The sequence below is a fragment of the Pseudopipra pipra genome, chromosome 3, assembly GCF_036250125.1.
Source record: "Pseudopipra pipra isolate bDixPip1 chromosome 3, bDixPip1.hap1, whole genome shotgun sequence".
Classification (NCBI taxonomy): Eukaryota; Metazoa; Chordata; class Aves; order Passeriformes; family Pipridae; genus Pseudopipra; species Pseudopipra pipra.
The window spans coordinates 83,414,259-83,438,527 of NC_087551.1; the positions used below are offsets into that span (position 1 = coordinate 83,414,259).

The following is a 24,269-nucleotide window of genomic DNA, read 5'->3' on the forward strand; positions in this document are numbered from 1 at the left end:
TGTCAAAGTAATGTTGTGGGAGAACAAGAGATATGAGTTCAAATACCCTCAGGTAGAGAGGAAAAATGAGGCCTATGGCTGCCACATCCACGTGTGCATCCTAAACGCTTAGCTCTCGGCTGAAAGGCAGGTGGCCAACGCCTTGGAAAACCTTTGGTTTCAGTTCTGCTTCTTCTGCACGTACTTGAGAGGGATTGCTTAGTTTCAGACCATTAACAATTCAATTACTTCTATTTTTCTCATTAAAATTTTTTTAAAAAAAGGTATTTGATGGCATTTGAACTTCAATTGAAGAACTGATTACACCACCTTGTAATGGAGTGTTTCTGTCAGCAGCACTGGTTTGTCTTGCTGGTGATTTATCAGGGTAATGCAATGAGGAGACCTGATACAACAGCTTCCTTGCATCTGGAGGATGGGAGGATGAGTGAATTCACACGGCAACACAAACCTTCGGGTTTAAGAAAGAGAGAACGGTCGCGATGGAGAAAGATTGCAGCGGATTTCAGTCGAGTAGGGGAAACCGGAACCTAGCGAGGAGAAAACGAAGGCAAATTTAAACAGGCTGAAATAATGCACCTGCACGACGACCACTGCAGGGGTTTGCGAGCGGATGCTCTTCGCCGCTCACCGCACGCAACTTGCCCGACGCGCCCAGACCTCCGGCTCGCCTTCCCGACGGCTGATGGCGAATCCCGGGCCCGTGATGAGCCGCTCCCGCCGGGGCGGGGGGCGCGGCGCCGCCGGGGAGCCAATGGGGACCCGCGGCCGCGCCGCTCCGCCCGCCCCGTCGGCGAGGCGGGCGCTGGCGGCGGGGGCTGCCGGGGCGCCGGGGGCGGCGGGGCGGCGCGGCGGGCACCGGGCGCGGGCACAGCTGCGGGCACCAGCTACGCCGGTGTCGCCGCTGCCGCCGCCACCGCCACCACCGGGCGGATCCCGCGCTTCTGCCGGAGCTTCTTTCGGTCGCTTTACTTTGGCGGCCCGGAGCAGGGACATTATGCCGAAGAGAAAGGTGAGGCGCCCCGGGCGTGCGGCGGGTCCTGCCTCCCCCGGGCGGGTTCGGGGGCCCGAGCGGCGGCCGGTGGGCGAAACGCGCATCAGGGGCCGGGAGCGCCCGCCGCTCTCCCGCCGCTCTCCCGCCGCCGCTCCGTGTCGGAGCTCGCGGATGGCTCCCGAGCTTGGGCATTTTGCTGCCTGTTGCAAGCCCCCTCCACCCCGCCCCGCCGCCTGTTTACTTCCCCGGTGCCGCGCGGGGCGGTGTCGCCCCCTCCCCGGGGGGTAAAGTGGCGATCACAACTCCAGCCCCCACCTCCCTCTTCTCTTCCTCCTCCCCCGCCGGGGAGAAGCGCCGCAGCAGCTGCGGCTTCGCCCCTGGCCCCCGGCGGGAGGAGTTTCCTGCTCACAAACTCCGGCGTCGCGGCGGGGAGGGGGCCGCCCCCACCCCCAGCGGCCGGATCCCGCCGCCGCCTGTTCCCGCCGCGCCGGAGTGATGGCTCCGAGGTAAAAGGGAGGAGGGGAGAGGCAAGCCATGTTTAAAACAAACTACACCCTTCTCCTCGCCTCCCGCGGCAGACCCGTATGTACCAACTCCAGCGCCCATCCGGGCAGGGCCCCCGGGGGCGGGGGGCGGCGCCTCCCGAGGGAGCGCCCGCGGCCCCCGCCGCGCCGGGGGAGCCATGGCGGGGTGCGGGGCCCCCGCCGCTGTCCGGGCACCTCGGGGCGGGCAGCCTCCTCGGGAGGGAGCCGGCTGTGAGACCGCCTTCCCCAGGGGAGAGAAACTTGGGCGGTCCTTCGGCGGCCGGGCTCGGTGGCGTGGGGGTTTTTCTATCCCTCCCGTGCCTGCTGGAGCCCGGAGCCTTGGCGGCGCGGCCGCCGGGAGCGCTCCGGCGCTGGCAGGAGGCGGGCTGAGCCTGGACGGCGGCAGCCGGCCCCCTCCCGCCGCTGTTTTGGCTCCGGGGGTGGGCGGCCGAGGGAGGCCGTGCTGCCGGAGATCCTCGCCGAGGACTTACCGCCCGCCTTCTGCAGGCGCTAAGAGTGTAACGGGAGACTTGACACTAATGCATGCTATGACAAAAAATGGTAGCTGCCGTCCTTTAATTTTAACTAGGTCAACCAAAGCAAAGCAATTAGTGTTTGTCCCAAATGTCACCTATGACCTCCTAATACACCATATCTGGGCTGGGGCTCAAATCTGTTCTAATAAAGTTACAGGTAGATTATGCCTTCCAGGTAACTCAGTGTTTACTTTTTGTCCTGTGCTTATTGCTTATGGGAGGTATCAAAATGTCAACTTGTCAAGTATGCAGCTGGATTATTTAATTCATAGTTGAGGACCTGATTCTGGTTCTGAAAATGGATACAACCATGGGGTTGACTGCCCTTATTGGAGTAACGGGGCTTGAAGTCAGTGAGTGTTGGGCGGTTTTTCCTCCTGCTCTACTGTTACTTCACCACTGTGTGTTTCCATGCTTTTATTGCCATTGCTTGTCATCAAGAAAAAGTTGAAAATTAGCCTGTGTCAGTAGGACTCTCCACAACTTTTGAAACCTTCTTAACTTCCTGCCCTGTTTCCTTTGCCCTTCTGCGTTCTTACACTAGAGATGTTTCAGGCTGTCCTTCGTAAGTGGAATTAAAGACACTCCTGTAGGTTTTTGTGGTTTGTTGTGAAATGTTTTATAAGAGAAACCATCTTTGAGTAGAAAGTGCAGGAGAACATGTTTCCTTTCTAGAAGACCACAGTAAAAGTAATAAAATCATTGCGCGTGGGATCAGAGCAATGGAAACAAATTTTAATGGTGCAGTAAATTTTATTTTGCTTAGTATTGTATGGGTAAACATTTACATTTTAAGATTATGTATGAAGTGGGTTCCAGGCAAAGTGTGTGATTAGTGGCTTTACTTTTTTAGAAAAGTGGAATTGCTATAAGTATTTTACAATAGTCAATTTTATTCCAGAATAGCATCCACAGAGTGAGAAGTTCATGATACAACAGTAGCTGAATAATTACGTCACTCAGCTTCAACACAGAGGACAAACCCATCACATGCATTTAATAGTCAATTCTTCTAACTTATAAGAAGGCTTGTAGTGCTGAAAATTTTATGAGGAAATAAACATCAAAAGTCAAAATGAGAAATTTTCACAGGGGGTAAATAAATAATATTGCAAAAAGGGTTTAAATTCACCTGTATCTATTTTTGTGTATCCTTAGTTATCTAAACTGGCTGGTTCTTTTTTGTTTGCTTTGCTTTTCATCTCTGATGTTTTTCACCTCTATGTAGACTCAAGTCAGTGGCCGATTCCCTGGCCTTATGTTCATTGTGAATATTATGAAGAAAATAATGTGGGCTGTCTCTGTTTCTCTAGAGGGCTGTGGCCTAGGCTATTTGGGTATCGTTGCTCATTGCTTGAGGGTCACAGAGGAAAGGAAAAACTGACTGTATGTTGAGGTGGTGTTAAATACTGTGCTGAAGCAAAAAGGTGTTGAACTCTGGGCTGCTCCTGTCAGATTTCTGCACCCTTCATCTGTCGTAATAAAATGTTGTGGTGTGCACATGGCCTTTCACAAGAAGAGTGGCATGCCAGTGTGGGATAAACCAGAATGCTTGTTGTGGTATTGATAGGAACGAACGCCTTGAAATGGGTTGGGGTGTTTTGTTTTGTCACTTGTCTTTCTGGAATTAGCTCTTGGATCATAGTGAAAAACTCCTTGACCTTGAAACAGCCCCAGTAAAAATATCCCAGTGTTATCCATAAAAGGATGAAGAACCATTCTGTACCTGATGACAAGGAGAATCACAGTATGGTCACATACACCCATGTGCATAAGCATCCATCAAGTTGAACGGCATTTGGCTTCTTGACGTAGAATGTGCACCATCTCTGAGGGATGTTAGTAGGTCAAGTGGTGGCTTGTCTGGTATTGGATGGGGAGCCTGTCTGTTAGTTGGAATTGCACTCCAAAATGACCCAACTTATTCTTTATTCTGAATCTCTGAATCTATGCAACACCACTTGCACTTGTTTTGAAAATGCTTGGAGAGGAATCAGACGTGTGGACTAAATGCAACTTCTTAAGCCATCTTTTTTTTTTTGTTTTTAGTGTGACATCTTTGAATATTGCCATTGTTTCAGGGCAAGTAAAAAAAAGATTGTGTTCTAATTAGCCATTTCAGTAGGTTATTAGGTAGCTCCATGTAGTTAGGAATGTAGTTTGCAGTATTGTTGATGCTATGAAGATACAGTAGAAAACATCTGTGGCAGGTTCCTGTTCCATTATGCAAATTCACTTTCCTTAAAGTCAGAGGTACTAGCTGGTTCTATTTACTGCAGGAAAAAAAACTGCTGAATATTTTGCTTGTAACGCTGCTTCTTTAGCAGAAGTTGGAAGGTACCATATTCAATGATTATCCTATCATAGTGCATTTCTAGTTACCTGATCACACGATGGGTTTTTTTGTGAGACTCTTACTAGTTGTTTTGCCAGCCAGGTCTCTAGTCAATATATTTTCTAGTCTTTGGGCTTAAGTGAATGTTCTTATATGTACTAACTGAGAGCTGTTAAATTCCACTTATGCTTTTTTTGTCTGGACCTAAACTGAGTTCTCTTTGTAAAATTCTTCTGCATGTTTGAGTTTGTGTTTCTGAAGTATCATGAATATTCAAAGAGAAATGTTGTTCCTTATCCACTAGTAGGGGAGATGGGGCACAGAAGTAAATTGCTGAGTTGTTGGAATGGTCTCTATCCTGGATTCTCAAGTTAAGATGACTGTCCTGATGTTTTATTCCCCCTAATAAGCACCACCTGCACTTTTCAGTGGTGCATTTGTTGTTACTTCACCAAATTTGTCTTCTTCCTTTGTGGTGTGTACATAGAAACTGGGGAACTTGCAATAGTAACCTGTTCTCTAAAATTTTTATTGGAGCAACTTGTATGTGATCAAACAATTAACTAATGAAGCTGAGGTCCTGCAGGTGACAGCTCTTTTTGCTGCAGCTCTGAATGATCCTGCTGTTGTTCTTTGGTCTGTGGAATGAAGTCTAGATCCTCTGCAAAGAGTAGCAGGTGAGTTTGTGTTCATGATACAGCAGTACAAAGTATTCTCAAGTGCCGTTCAGCTCCATTTCATGTCCCTTTCCATGTTTTGATACTCCTGCTGTGATTCAGTCCATGTCAATTAAACGTACTATATGTAACATAGTGGTTTTTTTCTAATGTTCTGTTCATTTTGAAGCTATTTGGCAGAAAAGAAGCTCCAGTGATGCTATGGGGGCCCACACTTTCCCAATAAGTTGTTTCATTAATGGGGTTGGAAGCTCTTGCTCTGTAGCAGAGAATACAATAAGGCACACTGTTAGCAGTGAGGTTCTGTATTTCATTTCACACTCTGTAGGTGATTATGGAATAGAAAGGAAAAGGGAGCCAGTACCAGATCCAGATGTCTTGGCTAGTGCCTTCTCCCCACTCCTATTTTGTCCCACTTCTTTCTCCAGACTTTCACTTGAACTCCCCCTGTGTTTCATGCTGTTTCCTCCTTTCTCCCTGTCCATGAGAACTAAAAACAAAAGTCAGAGCTCTGAAAAGGTAGTTTCTCTTTCCATTTTTTAGACCACTCCTAGGCCACTCAGTAACTACTGGAAAACAGGCTAGGCAACAACAGAAGATGACCTTCGTTGCATCTGTCACTGATACCCCTGACTTTGACAAATTTCTACCTAACAGGTCAGCAGAGTCCTCAGGTGGACTTCTACCTTCAGCATCCTTTGCAGGGACAGGTAAAACAATTGCTGTGCAGAGATGCATTTAACATTTGAGCAAGGCAAAGAGAATAGATGTGCCAGAGCATCTTAAAAGATTGCAGAAGCCTTCTAATAGAAGGGATAACAATGTTTTGTCTCTTAGAATTTTAGAAATTGTACCATTTGTACTGGATTTTTAACTATTGAGAATTTTAAACCTTGGTGTGTTTAAAAGCAATTGAAAACGGCTTAGTTGGCCTACTCGAAGAAAGCCAACTAAGTCAGTTGACCAGGCTGACTCAAAGGATCTACATCTTTCATAGAAAAATTAGGCAGAAAAAACTACAAACATTTATCTGTGCATGGTATGCTTAGATACAATACAGTGTAGCAATGTTGAGTGGCACTGTAGAAAAAAACATGCTTGAGCAATGCTGCTGTGCCACATAGCAATAAATGATGTTTACAGGGCTATTAAATACATGCAGCAAATACATGTCCATGTTTTATCTTAGAGGCACTTCAGCTTAGAAAGAAATAATTGTGTAATTTTAGCTGCTATTATTAATGTTGTTGTTGCTGTTATTTAGTTATGGAGATTAAAAGTTCATTGACCAAGGATTTAATGATCTAAAACATTTCTGATAACTTTATGCAAGTCTGTAAAAATCTGATTCATTAGGAATTGATGGCAATGTATATAAATTTTTTTCTTAGACTACACAGAAATATGTTGGACTTAATGAATGGGAAACCTAAAAATTCTTAGATTTTCAATAATTTATTGGCTAAAAATCATTCTTCATGCTTCTTGGGCACTTGAAGCATTATATCTGATGAGGTGTTGTTAGTAGTACAGTCTACAGTAGTACAAAGTACAGTCTACTTTGTAAGTCTTCACCTCTGAGTTCAGCACTAACTGTGCACTTGTAATCGTTTTATATATGGTAGTTCAGTGCTCCAATGTGGGCAATACTATTTTGTATGCTAGAGTATTGGTATTGTTAAGTTTAAAAAGTAAAAAGCCCTGTGTGTAAATGGAATGTAGCAGATACATGCTATTTGGTTTAAGGCTGCTTTTCTTCTGTGTTACTTGAAAAGCTTCACTTTCTCTACTGTTCAATACCTCAGCAGCAGCAGTGTATAGGCATGATATATTCCAGGGTATATCATTCCTTTAGAGAAATTGTATGAAGTTGAATTTTGCTTGACAGGATTGTAACATTATCTTTTGTGTAGAGTGTAACTAAACCAGGTCCAGAGATTTCTCTGGAAAGTTAGCACTTTGTAGGATCATAATGGCCACCATTTATTTTCAGTTCTTGAACTGCACTAAGCTAGCACAGTGATTTATCCCATGGTCCAGTAGCCAAAAAGATGATTTAATGTGCTGTACTTACGTTTCAGGCCCTCACTCTCTTAAAGCTTGTCTACTGAACAGGTTTGAATGTGAGTTGGAGTTTTTTTTTAAATCCTGGATCATTTTACTGCTCCAAGTTAGAGATGCTGCACAGTGGCACAACAAATGTGTGGTAAACTATTAGAAGGCAGCAGGGCTGGGAATGAGCTACTGACTGCACGCAGAAGTAAGATGCTCTTATACCAATTTTATTGTCAGCAAAATTGGCAGTGTGGAACTTCACAGTTTGGATTGTAGTTCAACAGATAATTTCAAGCTGGCATATACAGGCCAGAAGAAGGAATTCCAGATGCTCATTCCTGTCCTTATTCTGATTTAACCTGTAGGATATTGTATTTGTCTGAGGTAGTTTTTGGCCAGACCTCTCTGCTGATCTAGTTTCTCATGGCACAAAGAGTTAAGCTGGCTTATTGACAGGAATGATTAGGTGGGGAAGAGCAGAACTCTTCCTAGCAGTAACCAGACATTCATCTTTGATTTGATTGTCCCTAACTTAGGGTTTCTAGAGGAGTATTCCTTAATTCATTAGAATAATCAGAACAACTTAGTGTTCAAATTGTGTCCTTGCAGCACTGGGGGCAGGAGGAGGCATCTGGCTTGGTTTTTATTTTTGTTTTTTTTTTTTTCCCCTCCTTGATGTCTTTGGAAGCTACCAGTTTTCAATTAATTGCTGCTGTAACTTGGAGATACAGTTCCTGTCTTCCCATAGTAAAGAGTGGGTGTACTTGGTAACAGTGAAAGCTGCAAATATAAAGTGCTGTGTTCCCTAAGAACTTTGGAATCTGTCTGCATAAAAGAATTCTCAATGTTCCCATCAACACCAGCTTTATTGGGACGGTTGAGTATGTTGCTCATCCCACCTAGCTTTCTCCATTGACTTAATCCTGTCCGAGTTAATAGTAGCAGAGAGTGCTTCCATACTTGGCAATCAAAGTCTAAGGACATTTTTACCTCTGCAGGGTTTTGTTCCTCTCAAACAGAATTGAGGAGAGGTGTTTGTGCTCGGTTTGTAGTAGGAAAACATCCTTTATCTCTGCTGCATCGTTTCTTCCTTATCCCACCTGTACCCTCTTGGAGACATACTGCTTTATTCTTCTCTGGAAGCTGCATTTAGGTTGTCTGTGAAGCTCTTCATTCTGGCTGATGTAGTAGAGCAATACTCTTGTTAACCACAGCTGTAATAATTATTATTGGGATGTAAGAGATGGGTGTATTTAAGGCTTTGTCCCAGCTGTGGCTTTGGTACCTGCTATCATCATCTCAAAGGTTTGATGTTTTCTAGCACCAGTTAGTTGAAACAACAACAACAAAAGTCCTTTTTGTAGAGTATTGTGGTTTTATCACAGTAATGTTCTCTGTGAGAAAAGGAATTATATACCTTCTTCAGTCCTTCAGCGTATTTTTGTTTGTTAGAGGTGGCTATTTTTGGGAATCAGTTGTTACTGAAAGTAGTTTACTAAATGTAATCTCTAGATAAAATCTTTAAATAATTTTTTTTTTCAGAAGAACTTTATGCTAGTTTTACTTTGCAGATCTGATCAGTTCTATTTACATACAGAGTTTGGAACCTAATCTTCAAGGTTTTAAAACCTGCCTCTGTGCATAGACTTGGATGAGTTGAGCAGCTTCATCTCACTTGCAGAACTGTCATCAGCTTTGAAAGATCAGAGAAATAATATTAGGGGCTGAATTTCATCCATCATATTTTTTGAATCTGCCTTTTTAGGGTGGCAGTAAAATGGTTAAGCAAATATAGAGACAAGAATTTACTTACTACCTAGCTGAATTTTCACGTCTGGTGTTCAGGGGAAACTGAACAATTTCAAATGCACTGTGCTCACTGCTCCCATGGTTGATCTGTATTTTTCAAAATGCAGCTGATTACTTCGCTGTCTGGAAAGGGAACTGTCTGACTAATTTTAAATTACAGTGCTGTTTTTTTTTTTTAAATCTGAGCCTCTAGAAACTGCTCTTATTTCTTCACTCTGCTATAGGTGGAAGATGATGTATTCAAAAAACTGACTACAGGGAAGAGAAACTGGGAAAGAAAAAATAAAAGCCAAAACAGTTGTGAGATTTTTTTAAAATGTCCCATCAAATATAAATGCATTTTCAATTATATTGGTCAATCTTTGACCTCTTTTCAGTGGGAATAGCAAAACCTCAATCTACAATGAAGGAATTTCCTCTTCTGGAAAAGCATTTATTTTTTCTGGTTTTGGTTATCTAGAAATACCCCAGTCCTAACTTGGTTACTGTCTTTTCTGTTTTGTCTGGAAGAGCATAAAGCTCACAGAAGTCACCTGTCAAAATTAAGGAATTTAATAAAATGCATTTTCTGAACCTACTTATTTTGTTTTTACAGGCTGTGTGTAGTCTTATTTTCTTATATATTCTTTGAAATGTAATGCATGCCAATGAGTCGCTCTGTTTGGCTTGCATCTCTAAGCAAAAGTGAAGACTTTGGTCAGGAAGTGTTTTCCCTGATTTTTCTCTATTAACATGCAATTAGCATATTAATTCCAAGGATATTAATGCTTGTCTTTATATTTAAACTTTTAAGTAGCATTCGTCTTTCCAGAGCTTTATGATCTTGACATTCTCCCCCAAAGAATTAGAAATTTAAGTCTTCTGCTTTTAATAGATGTAAATGAAGGGATTTAAATTCTCAAAACTACATTGTATAATATTTCATTGTAATAATTCTTAACAAAAATATTAAAATATTATATAGTTAAAGAACAAATACTTAAGCAGTGTTTGATTTTTTGTTGGATTTTTTTTTTTGTGAAGTACATATTTACATGTATGTACAAAAAAATCAACCTCATATTTCTTGGAAGAGAGGAAGACAGATAATTTCAGATAAGTATTAAAGAAATCCAGCCACTAAACAGATTTATTCCGTCCTGGTTCTGAGAGAATTACTTTGTTGGTTTTTTTTGAATAGCAGCATGCATATTTTTTCCCCATCCAGGATCAGATTGGTAGAAAAAAGAAATGAAAGGGTGTAGTAGGAAGAATACATTTTTCTTAAAATATTTATTAGAGGAAATTAATTTTACTTGAAAAGTTAATTCACATTGGCTCGACAGAGAACACTGTTCTATCCACCGAAAACAGATCAGAGAACTAGTTATAAGCAGAGGTTAATGATAAGATGCTGAGGGAGCTAAATTAGGAAACAATGGTTAGAACAGTGTTGCAGGAGTTGGTGTTAAATTAGTTGACATGTAGTTGTCATTGATCTAAACCAAGAAGTAAATAGCATTTTAATTACATTTATGAACTAGCACAAAATTCAGAGCTGCTCTGAAGACAAATAATTAGAAGATGTAGCATGTATGGGGACACCTTTATTGATTTAAATTTGCTCTAATGCAGAGTTCTACTCAAAGGGAAATGAGGAGTGGAAAAATTTTTGGAAAATAGTGCAGTAAACTCTGAAAAAGACTTGGAACTTGATACATCTTTTCTTGCAATGTGGTGTTTCTTGCAAGCTTTTACCTTATTTTGGTCGGTGAAATAAATAGTTGGAGGAATGACCAAAGCATTACATCATGGAAATTGCAGCTGCAACAGTGCACCAGGAAATCTACAGGCAAATCCCCTTGCAGGCAGTGTATTAAGATGTGGCTGAACCAGCTTGTAAAGGGAGGAAATGCTGTTCACAATGCTCACGTGCTAGGACAGTTAGGGCTTTTTGCCTTTCTAACTTCTTAATGTGGTAGTTAGAATAAAATTTTGCATCTGGTTTGTTTTTTTTTTTTTCTTGTGGGTATAAAAGGACTAATTTCTGTCCCATCAGAGCCAAGGTGTTGAGTTTCAGTTAGTAATAAGATCCTTCAGAGAATAAACGATCTATTTAATTTTATACCGACCTTCTGCTGCCCGTTACTTCTCATGTGCTTGTATTCTCATTCTTCATGCTTTTTAATGTGCTCCTTTATAATAGTACGGTCCATTCATTATAGTACAAACAAAATATTTATCCAGAAGCTGGACATTGCAAGTTCAAACATGTTTCTTTGGATCTCTCAAACAAATGTCAAGGACTTCGCTTCTTTGGGTTACTGTACTCTCATTACATCGTGGTTATATTTCAGGGTTTTGATTAGAAAAAATTGAAGCTTTGTGGGTTTTTTGTGGTGCATCTCTAGGAGGTAACCCAGCCTTAAGAGCAATAAAAAAAGGAAATTTACCTGTATGTTCTATTAAATGTTTCCTTAAAACAGTTATCTGTTTTCAACTTAACAGTTCTGTAATGATGTTGGCATTGCAGGTACTGCAGTATTGCCTTGGTGTGTGGAAACACTGTTTCTTATGTATACTTCTCAGCTGGTGAAATGCAAGAGCTGTATATACAAATAAGCTCAATGTTAATATTCCTTTATGTGTTTTTTAACGTTCTCTATAATCTATTAATCTTCCTTTTTTTTTTTCCAATCCACTCAAAATAATTTTCTAGGTTATTCTTAAAAAAGAGATGGGGGAAAATCAATTAATAATTAAAAAAAGCCGAACACTGGTAGACAACTTTCCAGATTAGTCTTGTGGTTTGAAAGTTTTGCAGCTCTAACAGATCTTACAAAGCTTAGTTTCAGCTTAATTTACAATCTTTTTGCCAATATGTAGTGCTAATTGAGATATGACACAATGTGTGGTCACCTCAGCCAAAAACTTGTTAGTGGTTTAAATGTCAAAAGCATATTTAGAGGTAGCCAGTCATCTTTTTTCCTGTGTGTTCCTCTGTGGAAAAAAATATCACTCCTATCTGTGTCCTTATTTGCTTTTTTATTTTATGTCTTATCTCTTGTAGGCATCCATACAGTAGCAGGCGCAGCAGGCCTATAGGGACTTCTTTATGAGAGTAATACAAGCATGTGATGGAGTACAGCTGAAGAATTACTGAGGCTGGAGTCCTGCCCTTGTCAAATGATTCAGTGCTTGTATTGGTCTTTGATTTTGCTCCACAAAACTTGCAGTGTGGACACTCCTGCTCCTGACTAGTTTATGATGTAAGGCACAGTATCCGGGGTGCATTTTAATGTGACTGGGGTGTCTTGTGAAACATGGTGAGCCCTGGAATTATGTCATGTGGGAAAATGTGCCAAGGGGATGGGTTACTCAGTATGTTTGGTTGCTTTGAAACCAGATGTCCTTCAGTACTTTGTCACTTGGACATAAGACAGGGGAAGGGGTTCCTGTGGAAGTGTTAGGAGCAAGGACTTTTAAGGTTTTAGTGGTATCTACATAAAAGTACTGTGACTTCAGATAGTAGTACAGACAATTTGAGTTTTTGGCATGCCAAGTTCTTTGAGAACTATGCTTGGTGCAAATCCATTCATGTATAAATCTCTCTTTTCCCTAGGGAAAGGAAAAAGTACTGCAAAAATTAGTATGAAGAACCACATCAGCTGGGACTCATTGGAATGTCTAAGCAGAACTCATAGAAGGGAAAATAAGTTTCTATTCGTCTTTTAACAAGTATACTGTAGCCATATCTGACATACATATTTTTTTTGTGTGTGTCTATTAGCTGAAATAGATGGAATAGATGGAATCCCAGGCTGCCTGCAGCTGCCCCATGCCACTTCATTCTTGTCTGTTGTACTGGCTCAATTGTTTGTGCAGCTGTGCAGTAAAATGATTCTGCCGGAGCAGGGAAGACTATATACTTATAATTTGTATATATATTATAATATTTATACATTTGTTTAAGCAGCAGGCTATTTTTCAGCTGGATCAATTACCTTACTCGTGACAAGGCCTCCCGTGCATCTCTGCCAGCATACTGGGGAGCCAAGGCCCTGGAGGATGAGTGCAGCCTTCAAATGCCTGGACTCGTAGTGATTGCAGAGAGGAGGAGCAGGTCTGAAATGGAAATTAGAGCATGTCAGGACCCCTTGCTGCTTATTTGCACTGCTGAAATTATTACTGTGCATATCCCTCCATGGAGAAAGTTGTGCCCTTCAGAATTGCTGTTGGATTTTCTAACTTGAGAGGGAATGCTGAGCTAATTAATTAGTTAACTTAAGTATGTTGTGTAATATATCCATATTAGTTAGTACACAGATGTTGTGGTTGCACAGAGTATTTTTAATACAATTTTTTTCCCCTACAGTTAGCCTCATGAGCAACTTTTTTTAGTATGTTGTCAAGCAGTCGTATTGGCATCTAAAATCAGACTGCCATGTCTATCAGAAATGTAGGAGACTTCTCCTTCATTAGTGCTAAATAGAATGGGGTAAATTACTGTGTGTTAACTAGGCAGTATTGCAGACTGAGGGTTTGCTCCTGGGCAATTACTGCAAGGCTATTGCTGTGTGACAGTGCCATCCTGGGATAGTTTAGCCCTGTTTCAAAGCTCTGTGATTCCTAAAAATGAAGCAGGGTAAAACAGCCTGATTGTGGAGTGTCAGTCAGTTTAATTTAGTTTATGGTGAGTTTTTTAGCTTGGCTTCTGAAGAAAATGAGTCATGCTGTCCTTTTGTCCCTACCGCTGTAGATCTTAAGTCTCTTGACTACTGTGAGGAAAAGGTTATAAAATCTCAGAGAACTTCTATATAGATAGGTGCCCAGGACATGAAGGATGCTATTTAAGTTCCCTCTCAGGGAAGAGGTGCAGCACAAGTTCGTTAGACTCAAGAATATTCATATGGGAGAAACAAATATTATGAATTCATGGACTACAGAAAAGTTGTACCCAGAGCATGTCTTGTATTGCGAGCTGAAGTTCTAGGAAACAAGACTCTACTGACAGTGAACATGGAACTACTTGTTTTTGTTTTCTTTATGACTTTTGAGGCTCCCAGCATCAGACCATCAAGCTGTAGCAACTCTTTAGTAACCAAATTGAAAGGCTCTTAGAAATGCAAGCCTGAAAGAATCCTGCAGGTGACTGGTGAGGCTGCAGTAGCACCGGGAGCAGTCAGTCTCCATTTTGGATGCCTGACTCTGTTGCTATTCTGAGTTGCTCTGCGCTGCGCTGTGCTGCTTAACTTCCTGCTGTTTTCAAGCTACTTAGATGATCAGTCCCCTGCTTTTTTTAAAGCAGCTGCTCTTGTGGCAAGATTCCTTTCAGTGGGGAGAGCACATAGTAACAAAGGCACACTTTATTCCCTGGTGGGGGGATGTCTATCTGTAAGTATGATAAGAGCCCAATGCCAGGAGAAGGCAGTGGTCAACTGCTGCAAAGTAGCCGGTCTTTTTCTCTGCTCTAAACCATAACTGTATAACTCAAAGAAATTCCGTGTCAAAATCTGTGAGGAAGTTTAGGTTAAGACTGAAATGGAGAGACACAAGAAAAGATAACTAGCCAGCTCCTTAGTGATTGAAAAACAAAACAGCAACCAAATTGCCTTCTCTGCTGCCTGTTAAATGCTTTTTTGAAACATGTGCTGTTCTTGTAGTTCTCCTCTAACTGCTGCTGCTTGCTATTTATCCATGAATCGCTTGCTCCTAGGTGGAAACCCAGGTATTTGCAAAATGTGAAGTAATACATCTTGAATGGTAAACAAAAGACAGAAGCTTGATGTCACCGGCTCCTCACCTACTGTAATTTAATTAACCTTTCTCTAGTACCTCTGGAAGACTAGTGTTAAAATGCTCAGGTTGATACTTTGTTCTTGAGAAGAAACATGTTGTCCCTAGTTTTCCTGTCAATGTATCAGTGTTTTACTAATTTTTGCTCTTCTGATGGTGGAGGTGAGATATGAGGGACAGATACTTTTAAAACTTCCAGCTGAGTGGGGCTGAGATGAAAAAGGAGTAAATGAGGTAGATAAATCATTCATTCAGTAATGCTATGCTTTTTTTAGTTCATCTCATCACATCTCATAACTGGTTAAGTTTGTATTTGGGAAGAAATGTGTTCATTTTCTTGGGGATTTCAAAAGCCTTCACAGAGCCTCAGATTTCCAGTTCATACTGTTGTGCTTCCAACAGCTGATAAGATGGAACTCCCACTGGAGCCTGCGGATGCTTTAGTTAATTGGCTAGAGGGCCCACTGAGGGAGGTGTGTGTTACGATATGTATGTACCTGGTGTTCTGTCCTCAGGTTCTTGCTTGGAAAATCAAGACTGGTTTTGGTACAATGCTGCTTGTAAATACTAATGCAAATTTGTCAGGCTTCTTTAAGTTGTTGCAATATATTGAAAGAACAGTCTTCACCATAATCTTTGTTTTGCTGTTGCCTGCACGCTTTTAAGTCTGTAATGAAAACACTGACTTAATATTTTCTTTCAGTCTCCAGAGGGTGCTGAAGGCAAGGATGCAGCAAAAGTAACTAAACAAGAGGCAAGTATATATATATATAGATATATATAAATTTATTTTGGCATGGAATTATTTAACTGGACACCTGCAGTCTTGCACATCAGAAGATTATGTGTTTCTCTGGCACTTCTATTGAGGTGTTTTCAGTGGGAATAATGACAGTAGACTACATTTTTACCCTATCTGACATAATTTAGTTTTGGCATACTGAGGGTTTATAGAACTTATTAGTACACCAAATAAATTTCAGAAACGTGTAGGGCTTTGATAGACAAGCTCTGGTGGATCTTGTGGCAATAGTGTAGGGTGTTACCGCCTGGAACTGTTGCTCTGTCTTTAGTGGATTGGCAGAAGAGGCCTAATGCACCCACCTCAGACAGTCTACTTCAAAACTATTCTTAGCTTAAGTGACTGATGGAAGGGTGTATTGAATTAAGGTACTAGACTCTAAACTGGAGCAGCTGACACATTTGTGTGGTTTCTTTAACTGAGTTTGTTTAAGGACACAGTAAATTCTGTCAGAGAAGGCAAGGAGAGATGTGGTGATACTTTGATGTCTACAGTAAGTTTGCTAGTTTATTTGTCACAGCCTGTAGTAAAAAAACAGATAGAGAGTTATGAGAATTTGTTTTCTTAGGTTTTCATCTTTTGTGGCAGAAAAAGTTAAATCAGGATCTTGAAAAGAATGGGTGAATATTCAAATGAATTAACAATTAACTGCTCTACTTGTAAGCATATTTGAACAGGAAAATAGCAGGCAAACTATTGACATGCTCTGTAGTTTACTTGCTTGACAAGAAAATTTTTTATAAGGCTTCCCGAGAGATTCTTAAGGAAACTAAGGTAGCATGAATTAAATGGAAGATTTTCCCAAGAATTTGTAACAGATCAACTTTTGAGAAGAGAATGGAGAAGTGGTAGTTAATTTTCATAATGGAGGAGATTTGTCAGTGAAGTATTGGAAGGATTTGTGTTTGGGCTTGTGCTGCTGAATATATTCATTAATGATTTCTAGGAGAAGAGTTACTAGAGAAATGGCAAAGTTTGCTGGAGCTTGCAAAAAATACTAGGATAGTCAGAAGTGAGAGAGGATGAGACGGCTTTATGTCACTGGTAAATAAGTGATAAAATATCAAGAACAATTCAGTGTGGAGAAGTGCAAATTAATACATGGAGGGAGGGGAAGACAGTGGTGGTCACCAGATCAGCTGTTAATTGGGGGAGAGATTGTAAAATCATAATGAATAGTTACTAGAAAATGTCAATAGTTCTAAATAGAAAATAACTAGAAAATAGGAAAAAATACTAGAGGACAGAATAAGCATCAGTGTAGATTAATTTGTTGCATTCTCAGATATGGGACTACTAAATGGAGTTCTCCTGATAGAGGCCATGATAAAATTAAAAGGATACCCAGTACAGTGGGACAAACAGAGGATGCAGAGCAGCTTTTAAAAAAAGGCAAACAACCAAAACTAAAAAAACAACACAGTTTTTCTAGGATTCTTAATCTTTTATATAATGGAGTTGTGATAAAATAATTAGTAACACAGAGAAAGGCAATTAGGGAATTACTACTTGTGAAACCTGTAAACAAGAAGAATGTAATGAAAGTAAGAGGCAAGAAGTTTAAAGGAAAGACAGTGGAGTGGTAAGGTTTTGCTTTTTCTTTTCCACACAAATCATAATCCCGTTATGGAACTCGGTGTCACAGCATGTTATGCAAACTGAAAGTGTAAATGAGTACTAGGTTATTAGACAGATTTGTGGAGAAAATCACTCTTAGGGACTATTTAAACACATGATGTGTATATGATATCCAGGTTGGAAAGTTGGCAACTTCAGATAGCCAGGAGCTGGTTCAGCAGGAGGGTGCAGGGTGTTGTTCTGTCTGCTCCTTTTCACAGACTCTTCTGTAGATGTTTGCTGGTGGGCCAGTGTCAAACAGACTGTTGGGTGAGTTGCTGGTGTCTGGGTTAGTACAGCTGTTTGGAGGGGGACAAAGATTCCCAAAGAACATTAAAATGTGATCGTTGCTGACTTGGCTCTAGTTCCCTCCTTATACTCAAATAACACAAAATAGATACAAACTCCAAATGAGAGTACTTAGCTGCCAGGCTTTTTTAAGAACTTTTGGTTTATGCTGACTTTCTTATGGCAAAAAAGCCTGCTATGAAACTAGTCATGGAACAGTCAGGAACAGTTGGGAGATATGGGAGAGAATTATAATTTATATAAACCAACATATTATCCTTTAAAAAAGTAGATGCTAACAAAGCATTTCAGTTCCTAAAAGCTGAGGGATAGAAATCATTGGTTAAGAAAGCAGATTTGTAAAAGACAATACCTTGCACTAGGAGTTCTTTGATTACCTGACCAACTGAAATGCTTTGTTTAACCTGTTGTAAAATACGCTAGGCTGCTGACAGGCAGTTGATATTCTAAATTGCCAAGAAGAGAGGTTTACCATTTTTTTTTGTTAATGATGCATAAATATTTCATAGCTGAAAATATCTTTAGGTGGTTCTTGACAGGAATTCTATTTTGCTGGATGCAGATTTGAACTATTCACTACTGCTTTCCACTAAGAATACTTAAATGCCTCCAATGAATACAAGTTACTACTTTCTTCAGATATTAACAACAGCTTTTTCCTGTTGCAGGGTGTGTGGAGCCATATTTTTCCAACTCAAATTAAATGCTTAATATGTAATTAAGTTGATATTTTAGATTAATTTTTTAAGCTGTGTTATGTTAGATATTTGTTGCAGTTGAGTTGTCCCTTGATTTTGGCTACAGGTGTGATTCCAGTTTTATGACACAGACCAAACTTTAACTCAGTTTAATAACCCTACTTTGTAACTTGGTTAATCTATTTTAATTAATACAAAAATACTGTGAACAAACTAAAGAGCTAACAACTACTTCTAAAACCTAACTGCAGTAATAAATTTATGACAAAGTGAAATAAAATCTAGTAAGGAAAGTGTCTTGAAGTGATAAAGCTGGAGAGAAACAGAATATCTGGCTTGATTCTTTCCTTTTCAGAATTGTGTTTAAATAGAAAAGATAATTTCTCCCTCTGATCCTGCAGCTGTCTTTGTGCACCTGGACTCAGATTGAGTGTGTAGGGAACTGAGGAAGTGGAAGGACTTAGTTTCCTATTTTGAAATTTTAGCACTCTGATAGCCTCTAGAGAAGGACATTAACTTCATTCAGCTGTTAATCAGATGGTATTTGTACCCACTATTACAAGTAACATCTGCTAGATTCTAGAAACATAATTCTGAGTACGTATGAGGAAGGTTGAGAGTTCTGTGCTCAGGTAGTCAAGGTATTTGTGAACCTTTCATAAAGTAGAAAGGGACTCAGAAGTACTTATAAAAGGATGTGTGTGTGAAGTATTGTATGGAGATTTAGATGTTACAGCTTTAATTTCTAATTTTCACGTCACTTTGTCCATTTAAAATTTTGACTGTCCAAAGTGAGGAAGATGCAAATGGTGCTTGGCAATAGACACTTATTTTGGTAGAGGCATATTTTACGCTGTCCTCCTGAAATGACTGATACTATATCACTTTGGATGCTTTTTGCTGTGAGCCTATAAAAATGTTTTCTTTTTTTTTTTTTTCTTGTAGCCCACAAGGCGATCAGCAAGACTGTCAGCTGTAAGTATGTAGAGCACCTCTTGGTATATTCTTTTCTAGGCACTTAGAGTTTCTCAGACCGAACAGGTTTGTTACGTTTTCCTTGATTCAATTTTTATTCTTGCTGAGGGGTATTTAAGAACTCTAGCACTGAAGTTATCTATGTTTCCTTGGCTTCAGGTTTCAGGTTGTTCTGACAAAAGATGTATTTCCCCACCTCAATGCAACACTGTCTTTTGGGTGCAGTATTGACTTTGTATCATTTTGCAGGCTGATGTCAATTGTGGAAATGCAGCTACTTTTCTGGGAAGGAGAAAAAGCTGTCTTTCACGGACTTCATTTGATGCCATTGCTAGTATTTGGTTTTAGTTCCTCTTCTCTGTTAGGACATAGCTGATGGTTTGTGGGTTTTGTTTTTTTTAATAGTTATTACTAATCTCCACATTTTACTCTTAGAATGACCCCCAAATTACTTTTCTTTTCTAGATAAGTGAGCTGATACAAACAGCTGTGAATAGAGATGAGGTGCATTTGTGCATAAAGGCTTTTCTAGCTTTTTCTAGATTCATACTACTGAGCAGGAAGTAAGGGAAGCTGTGGGGTGGGGACAAGCTGAGTGTGGAGGTGGCTGACTGACTTTTGGTAATGTGTCTAACACGTTGTGCAACTAAAAATATTTTATAGAAACCTGCTCCACCAAAACCTGAACCCAAACCAAGGAAAACAACAAAGGTAAATAACTTTCTCTTTAGTTACCATCATTGCAGTCAATAGTAAGCAAGTATACTCCTTCTTTGCATGGCAAACAGTTCAGTTTACAGCATTTTTTCAGGCATGGGCTCCCCTGCCCTCTCTGCAGCTCCCTGCCCCTCCTTGCTGGAAAAAACCCATAGATTAGATCATTCTTTTCTTTTTGTTCCACCCCTTCCAGGCCTCATTACTGGCCCAAAGAAAATGCCTTGCCTGTTTGATATGCAAACCATGTTAGTTTTTAGTGAATGGCTAGTTTAAGAAGAATTTTTACCTTTCCTGTACCTTTCCTGAAAAGTATGGGTTTGGTCGAGTAAGCTCTACCTGAGACCTAGTAATTTCTACAAAAGGATTTGAGATTACTCAGTGCCATCCTGTTTTCTTGTAGTGAGAAACTCTTATCTGTTCTTGAAGCCTGACTGTTGTTGAGAATGCACAATTATAATTAAAGGTTAAATTAAATATATTTAAATTGAATGGTTTGGGTTTTCTGGGCCACTTACAGTCAAATTAAAATCCTGTTAGTGTCTGAAATACCTTTTCAGGATTTCTGCATATAAATCATGTACTTCAGAAACTGTAGATTTATTTGTGCCTAAGGGGGATGTTAAATAAGAGCAACTGCTTTATTGAAGAAAAAGACCCACCCCACATGTTGTAAACTGAGTTTAGCACTTCTCACTCTTACATTTTTCAAGTCCTTTTATTGGCATCTCAGTTGGGCAAGTACCAGAATACAAAGTCTGTATGTGAAAGTAAAACTCTGACTTTGAATGCTTTGTGATTTATCAAATTAAATTACCAGTAAAGTCTTCCTAGGTCCATCCTGCTCCCCTCTTAAAAAGAGAATTAATAAGGAAGGGAATGTGGTAGCTTCTATAGCTTCAAGTACATGTGAGATGATCTCAGTGTTACAGACTCAGTCTAAGTTGGATGAGAGATGTTTGAAATTCATTTCAGGTGACTCAACATTACTCTTAGTAACTCTTTAATATGATAATCTCTTTTTTCCAAAATCTAACTGGATCACATTTTAAGGAGCACATTAATCTTCGTGTCCTAAACACAAATCAGCAGAAGTGTGTACTCTGTACCTGCTAGCAAACAACCAAATATGGTACAGATTTGAGATAATTTTTAGTGTTAAAAGCTTGCACATTATGAATTTACTAGGGCAACTTCTTAGCTTGCTCTTCTGTAGGTGATCAGAGTTAGGACTATGCTCATAGCACCAATAAGCTTCCAAATGATACACCACAGCTGCTGTGTAACATTGAAGCTGAGGGGTGGAAGAAGTAATTCAGACTGCCCTGGAACTAGGATTACTGGCATTCCCTCCCCAGTGCCCCACTCCTCTATGGGGATCAGTGGGGAAAGGTAGTTAATGAAGGGAGACAGACCTTAATATCCCCGTTCACAACTACTATTGCTATTTTGCATGGAAAATTTAGAGCAAATGATCCTATGAAAGATCTCCAGTGTTTATCAGAACTGCTTTAAATACTAATGTAAAATATTAAATGCAATACCATTTAAATTTTTGTCCCATTGCACTTTAAATCCTTTACTTATGTCTCTACTAACCTTTAGATTGCAAACATAAATAGGTATGTAGAGCAAGGATTTATGAAAAATAGTAGACTTCAACATATGAATTGTTTAAGAGCAAATCTCCAAATAAAACTGTAGCTGTTAGAATAGATCCTTTTGATAAATTCTGTTTTGTGTTGCTGCAGATGGAATTTTATCGGTGTTTGCCGCGTTAGTGTGTTGGTTGGTTCTTTTATTGACATGGTATTACCATCATAGATGTTATCAAAGTAACAAAAGGACAGCCAACAAAAAAGCTTAATTTTTAAAATCTAATTTAATATTTCATGTTAATCGAAAATGTAGTGCTGTTACACAAACAGTGTGGTGTTTTTGCTTGACTGAATAAGCTTTCAATGTACTGTAATTGGATTTGTTCACACAGATATCTTGTATATACCTCTGTATAATACAGCTCAGCAATACCAGAGTAGTCTGATATGGTTTTATATCCCTGTAAAAATAAGGAGAAACATTAAAGATGCAGACACCACCGTTTTCTAGAAATGTTGAGAGTCACTATAACGTCTGTGGATTTACATTTTCCGGGTAGCCTTTAGCTGGTTTTCTGTTTTAGTCCATCACATGCAGCTTGCCAAGATTTGCTGTTTAATTCATGTAAAAGTTTTTTTTATAAAGGTGTAGGGTTCTGCCTACTCATACAACGTCTGTACCCGTGTTTTTAATCTTCTGTCAGAAGGAACCTGGAACAAAGGCCAGCAAAGGTGCTAAAGGGAAGAAGGATGAAAAGCAAGAAGCTGCAAAGGAAGGTACTACACCATCTGAAAATGGTGAAAATAAAGCTGAAGAGGTACTTTCCACACATACCTCTTGCTGATTGAATCAGTGTTTTTTAATTATTCAGCCTTTCAGACATTGCTAGCATTTTCATAATGTTTCTTTTTATTGCCCATAATGTTATTGCAGATTCGCATCTCTCGCTCAACTGTTAGTGTTTCAACATCCAGAGGTGCCCCACCCAGCACACTGTCAGTAAAAGGGCAGATTGAAACAGTGAAAGTTAAGGGTGCGGTAGAGCATTCAGCATGTATGCAGTGAATAGAAACAGGTGGTAGTGTGGTGCTTTTCAGTATGAACCGTGGAGGCTGACAGGTAAGGCTTGTATTGCTTTTGAAAAGCTGGGACCAATAAGTTAAGAAAAGTGTGTGACTGTACCTGTTCCAGTTGCGTAAATGTCACGTGGACATAGGTTTGAAACTGAGCAGTTGGAAGTAAGAAATGTCAAAGGAATAAGGATAGTTTGGGTATTTAGGTGCATTATGGCAATTTACGGTAGTAATTTCATTTCTTTCTTTCTTCTCCACAGGCTCAGAAAACTGAAACTGTAGGTGACAAGAACGAATGAAATATCATGAAAATTTTGGGTTGATTTTATGTACCTCTTGGACAACTTTTAAAAGATATTTTTATCAAGTATTTTGTAAATGCTAATTTTTTTAGGACTATGATAGTTGACATATTAAACTGTATATGAACATTTCCCTTCTCATAACAGTGCTTTTAGAAATTCCCATTGTTGCCAAGTAATATAAATATCAACTTAATATTGCAAGGTATGTGTAAAATTGGATCAGCATTCCATACACTTGCTTTAAGACATTAAGTCTTGTGCATATGGTGATGTTTTTACTGTGCGTATTTGAATTTTTCATGCAGTTTTTCTAGAGCAATAATCAGTGGTGCTTTTGTACTTAGGGTTTATGTGATTTTAATGAAACATGGATAGATGTGGCCACCTGCTGACTATTTTGGGTTCTTTTAATGGATTAAAATAAAAGGTCTCCTTGCCTGCAAAACTACAGCCTCCTAATGTTTTCTCTAAATCTGAGGAATGCCTTACTCATATCTTCGACTGTTATAAGGAAGACTAAATGATTTAGTAACAGTTGTTTTGCATGCAGTCTGTTTGCTTTTTTCACATATGTCTGATTAAAAACCACCCACACAGGAGTAGCAAACTGGGATTTTCAGTGGCCCACAACTTAAGGGACTTACAGATACATTCTTCATAGATACATTCATCAGGTATACTGTCACAGGGTGAGTAGAGTTGCCGTGCTCTGTCAGGATATTGCGTCTGTAATGAGTTACCAATACAGAATGATTTGCTCGTTTGATAGAGACACACAATAATTTAAAAGTAGCTTTGTTTCTCCCCCACTCTCTTTTCATTAACTTGCACTGTACTCTGTGGAAACCTTTCTTTCTATCTGCAGCCTCAAATTTAATATAAATAGTAATTACTGTTCTGCTTCAGCTGAGGACAGTTGTTAATACATTGAAATTGCTGTTAAACAGCGCTATATATTTGGTACCTGGTAGAAATGGAACAATGAAAGTTATTTTTGAGGTGATTGTGATGATGTGGTAGATTAGCTAATGATTTTTAGTGTCCATGTTTCAACTCCACAGCTCATTCTAAGCGCCTTTTACGATTTTTCTCTTTCTCTTTTCTCTAGGGGCCCTGGTATTTCAATTGTTACTTCTGGGATGGGAGGGGTCAAAGAAAAGATGTTCCCTGTTCTTCAGTAGCATTGATTTGTATTGCTCAAGTGGTAGCCATTATATCTGAGGATACCTTTTGCTTGTTTAAGTCGATAAATAAATGACTGTTGCCTGACCTAGTGTTCTGTTTATTCTTTGGGAAGAAATCTCTCATTGCCTTTTCTAATTAAAACTGAAAAGAAGCCAAGCATATCTCCACTTAAAAGTTGAAACTTGATTACCAAAGCCCTACATGCTAGCTAGAATAGGAGTTAAGACCTGCATTGAGATAAATGTCACATACATTTTTTTGATAGGCTTGCTACATCCACAGAAGAG

General features: G+C 39.8%; 1 protein-coding gene across 3 annotated transcripts; it reads left to right on the forward strand.

Moving 5' to 3' along the window:
* The first annotated feature begins 598 nt into the window (after positions 1–598).
* HMGN3 (high mobility group nucleosomal binding domain 3) lies at positions 599–24,066 on the forward strand. 3 transcript variants are annotated; one of them, XM_064650086.1, is made up of 6 exons: positions 599–1,012; positions 15,409–15,459; positions 19,077–19,106; positions 19,770–19,817; positions 22,123–22,236; positions 22,753–24,066. In XM_064650086.1, exons 1-6 carry the CDS (start codon positions 614–616, stop codon positions 22,789–22,791), a joined length of 681 nt encoding a protein of 226 aa, XP_064506156.1. In that variant the 5' UTR covers positions 599–613; the 3' UTR covers positions 22,792–24,066. The 3 variants fall into 3 exon arrangements, with proteins under 3 accessions (XP_064506156.1, XP_064506157.1, XP_064506155.1); XM_064650087.1 differs by having other exon boundaries at positions 22,123–22,195; XM_064650085.1 differs by lacking the exon at positions 22,753–24,066 and adding an exon at positions 22,353–22,746.
* Positions 24,067–24,269: the final 203 nt, after the last annotated feature.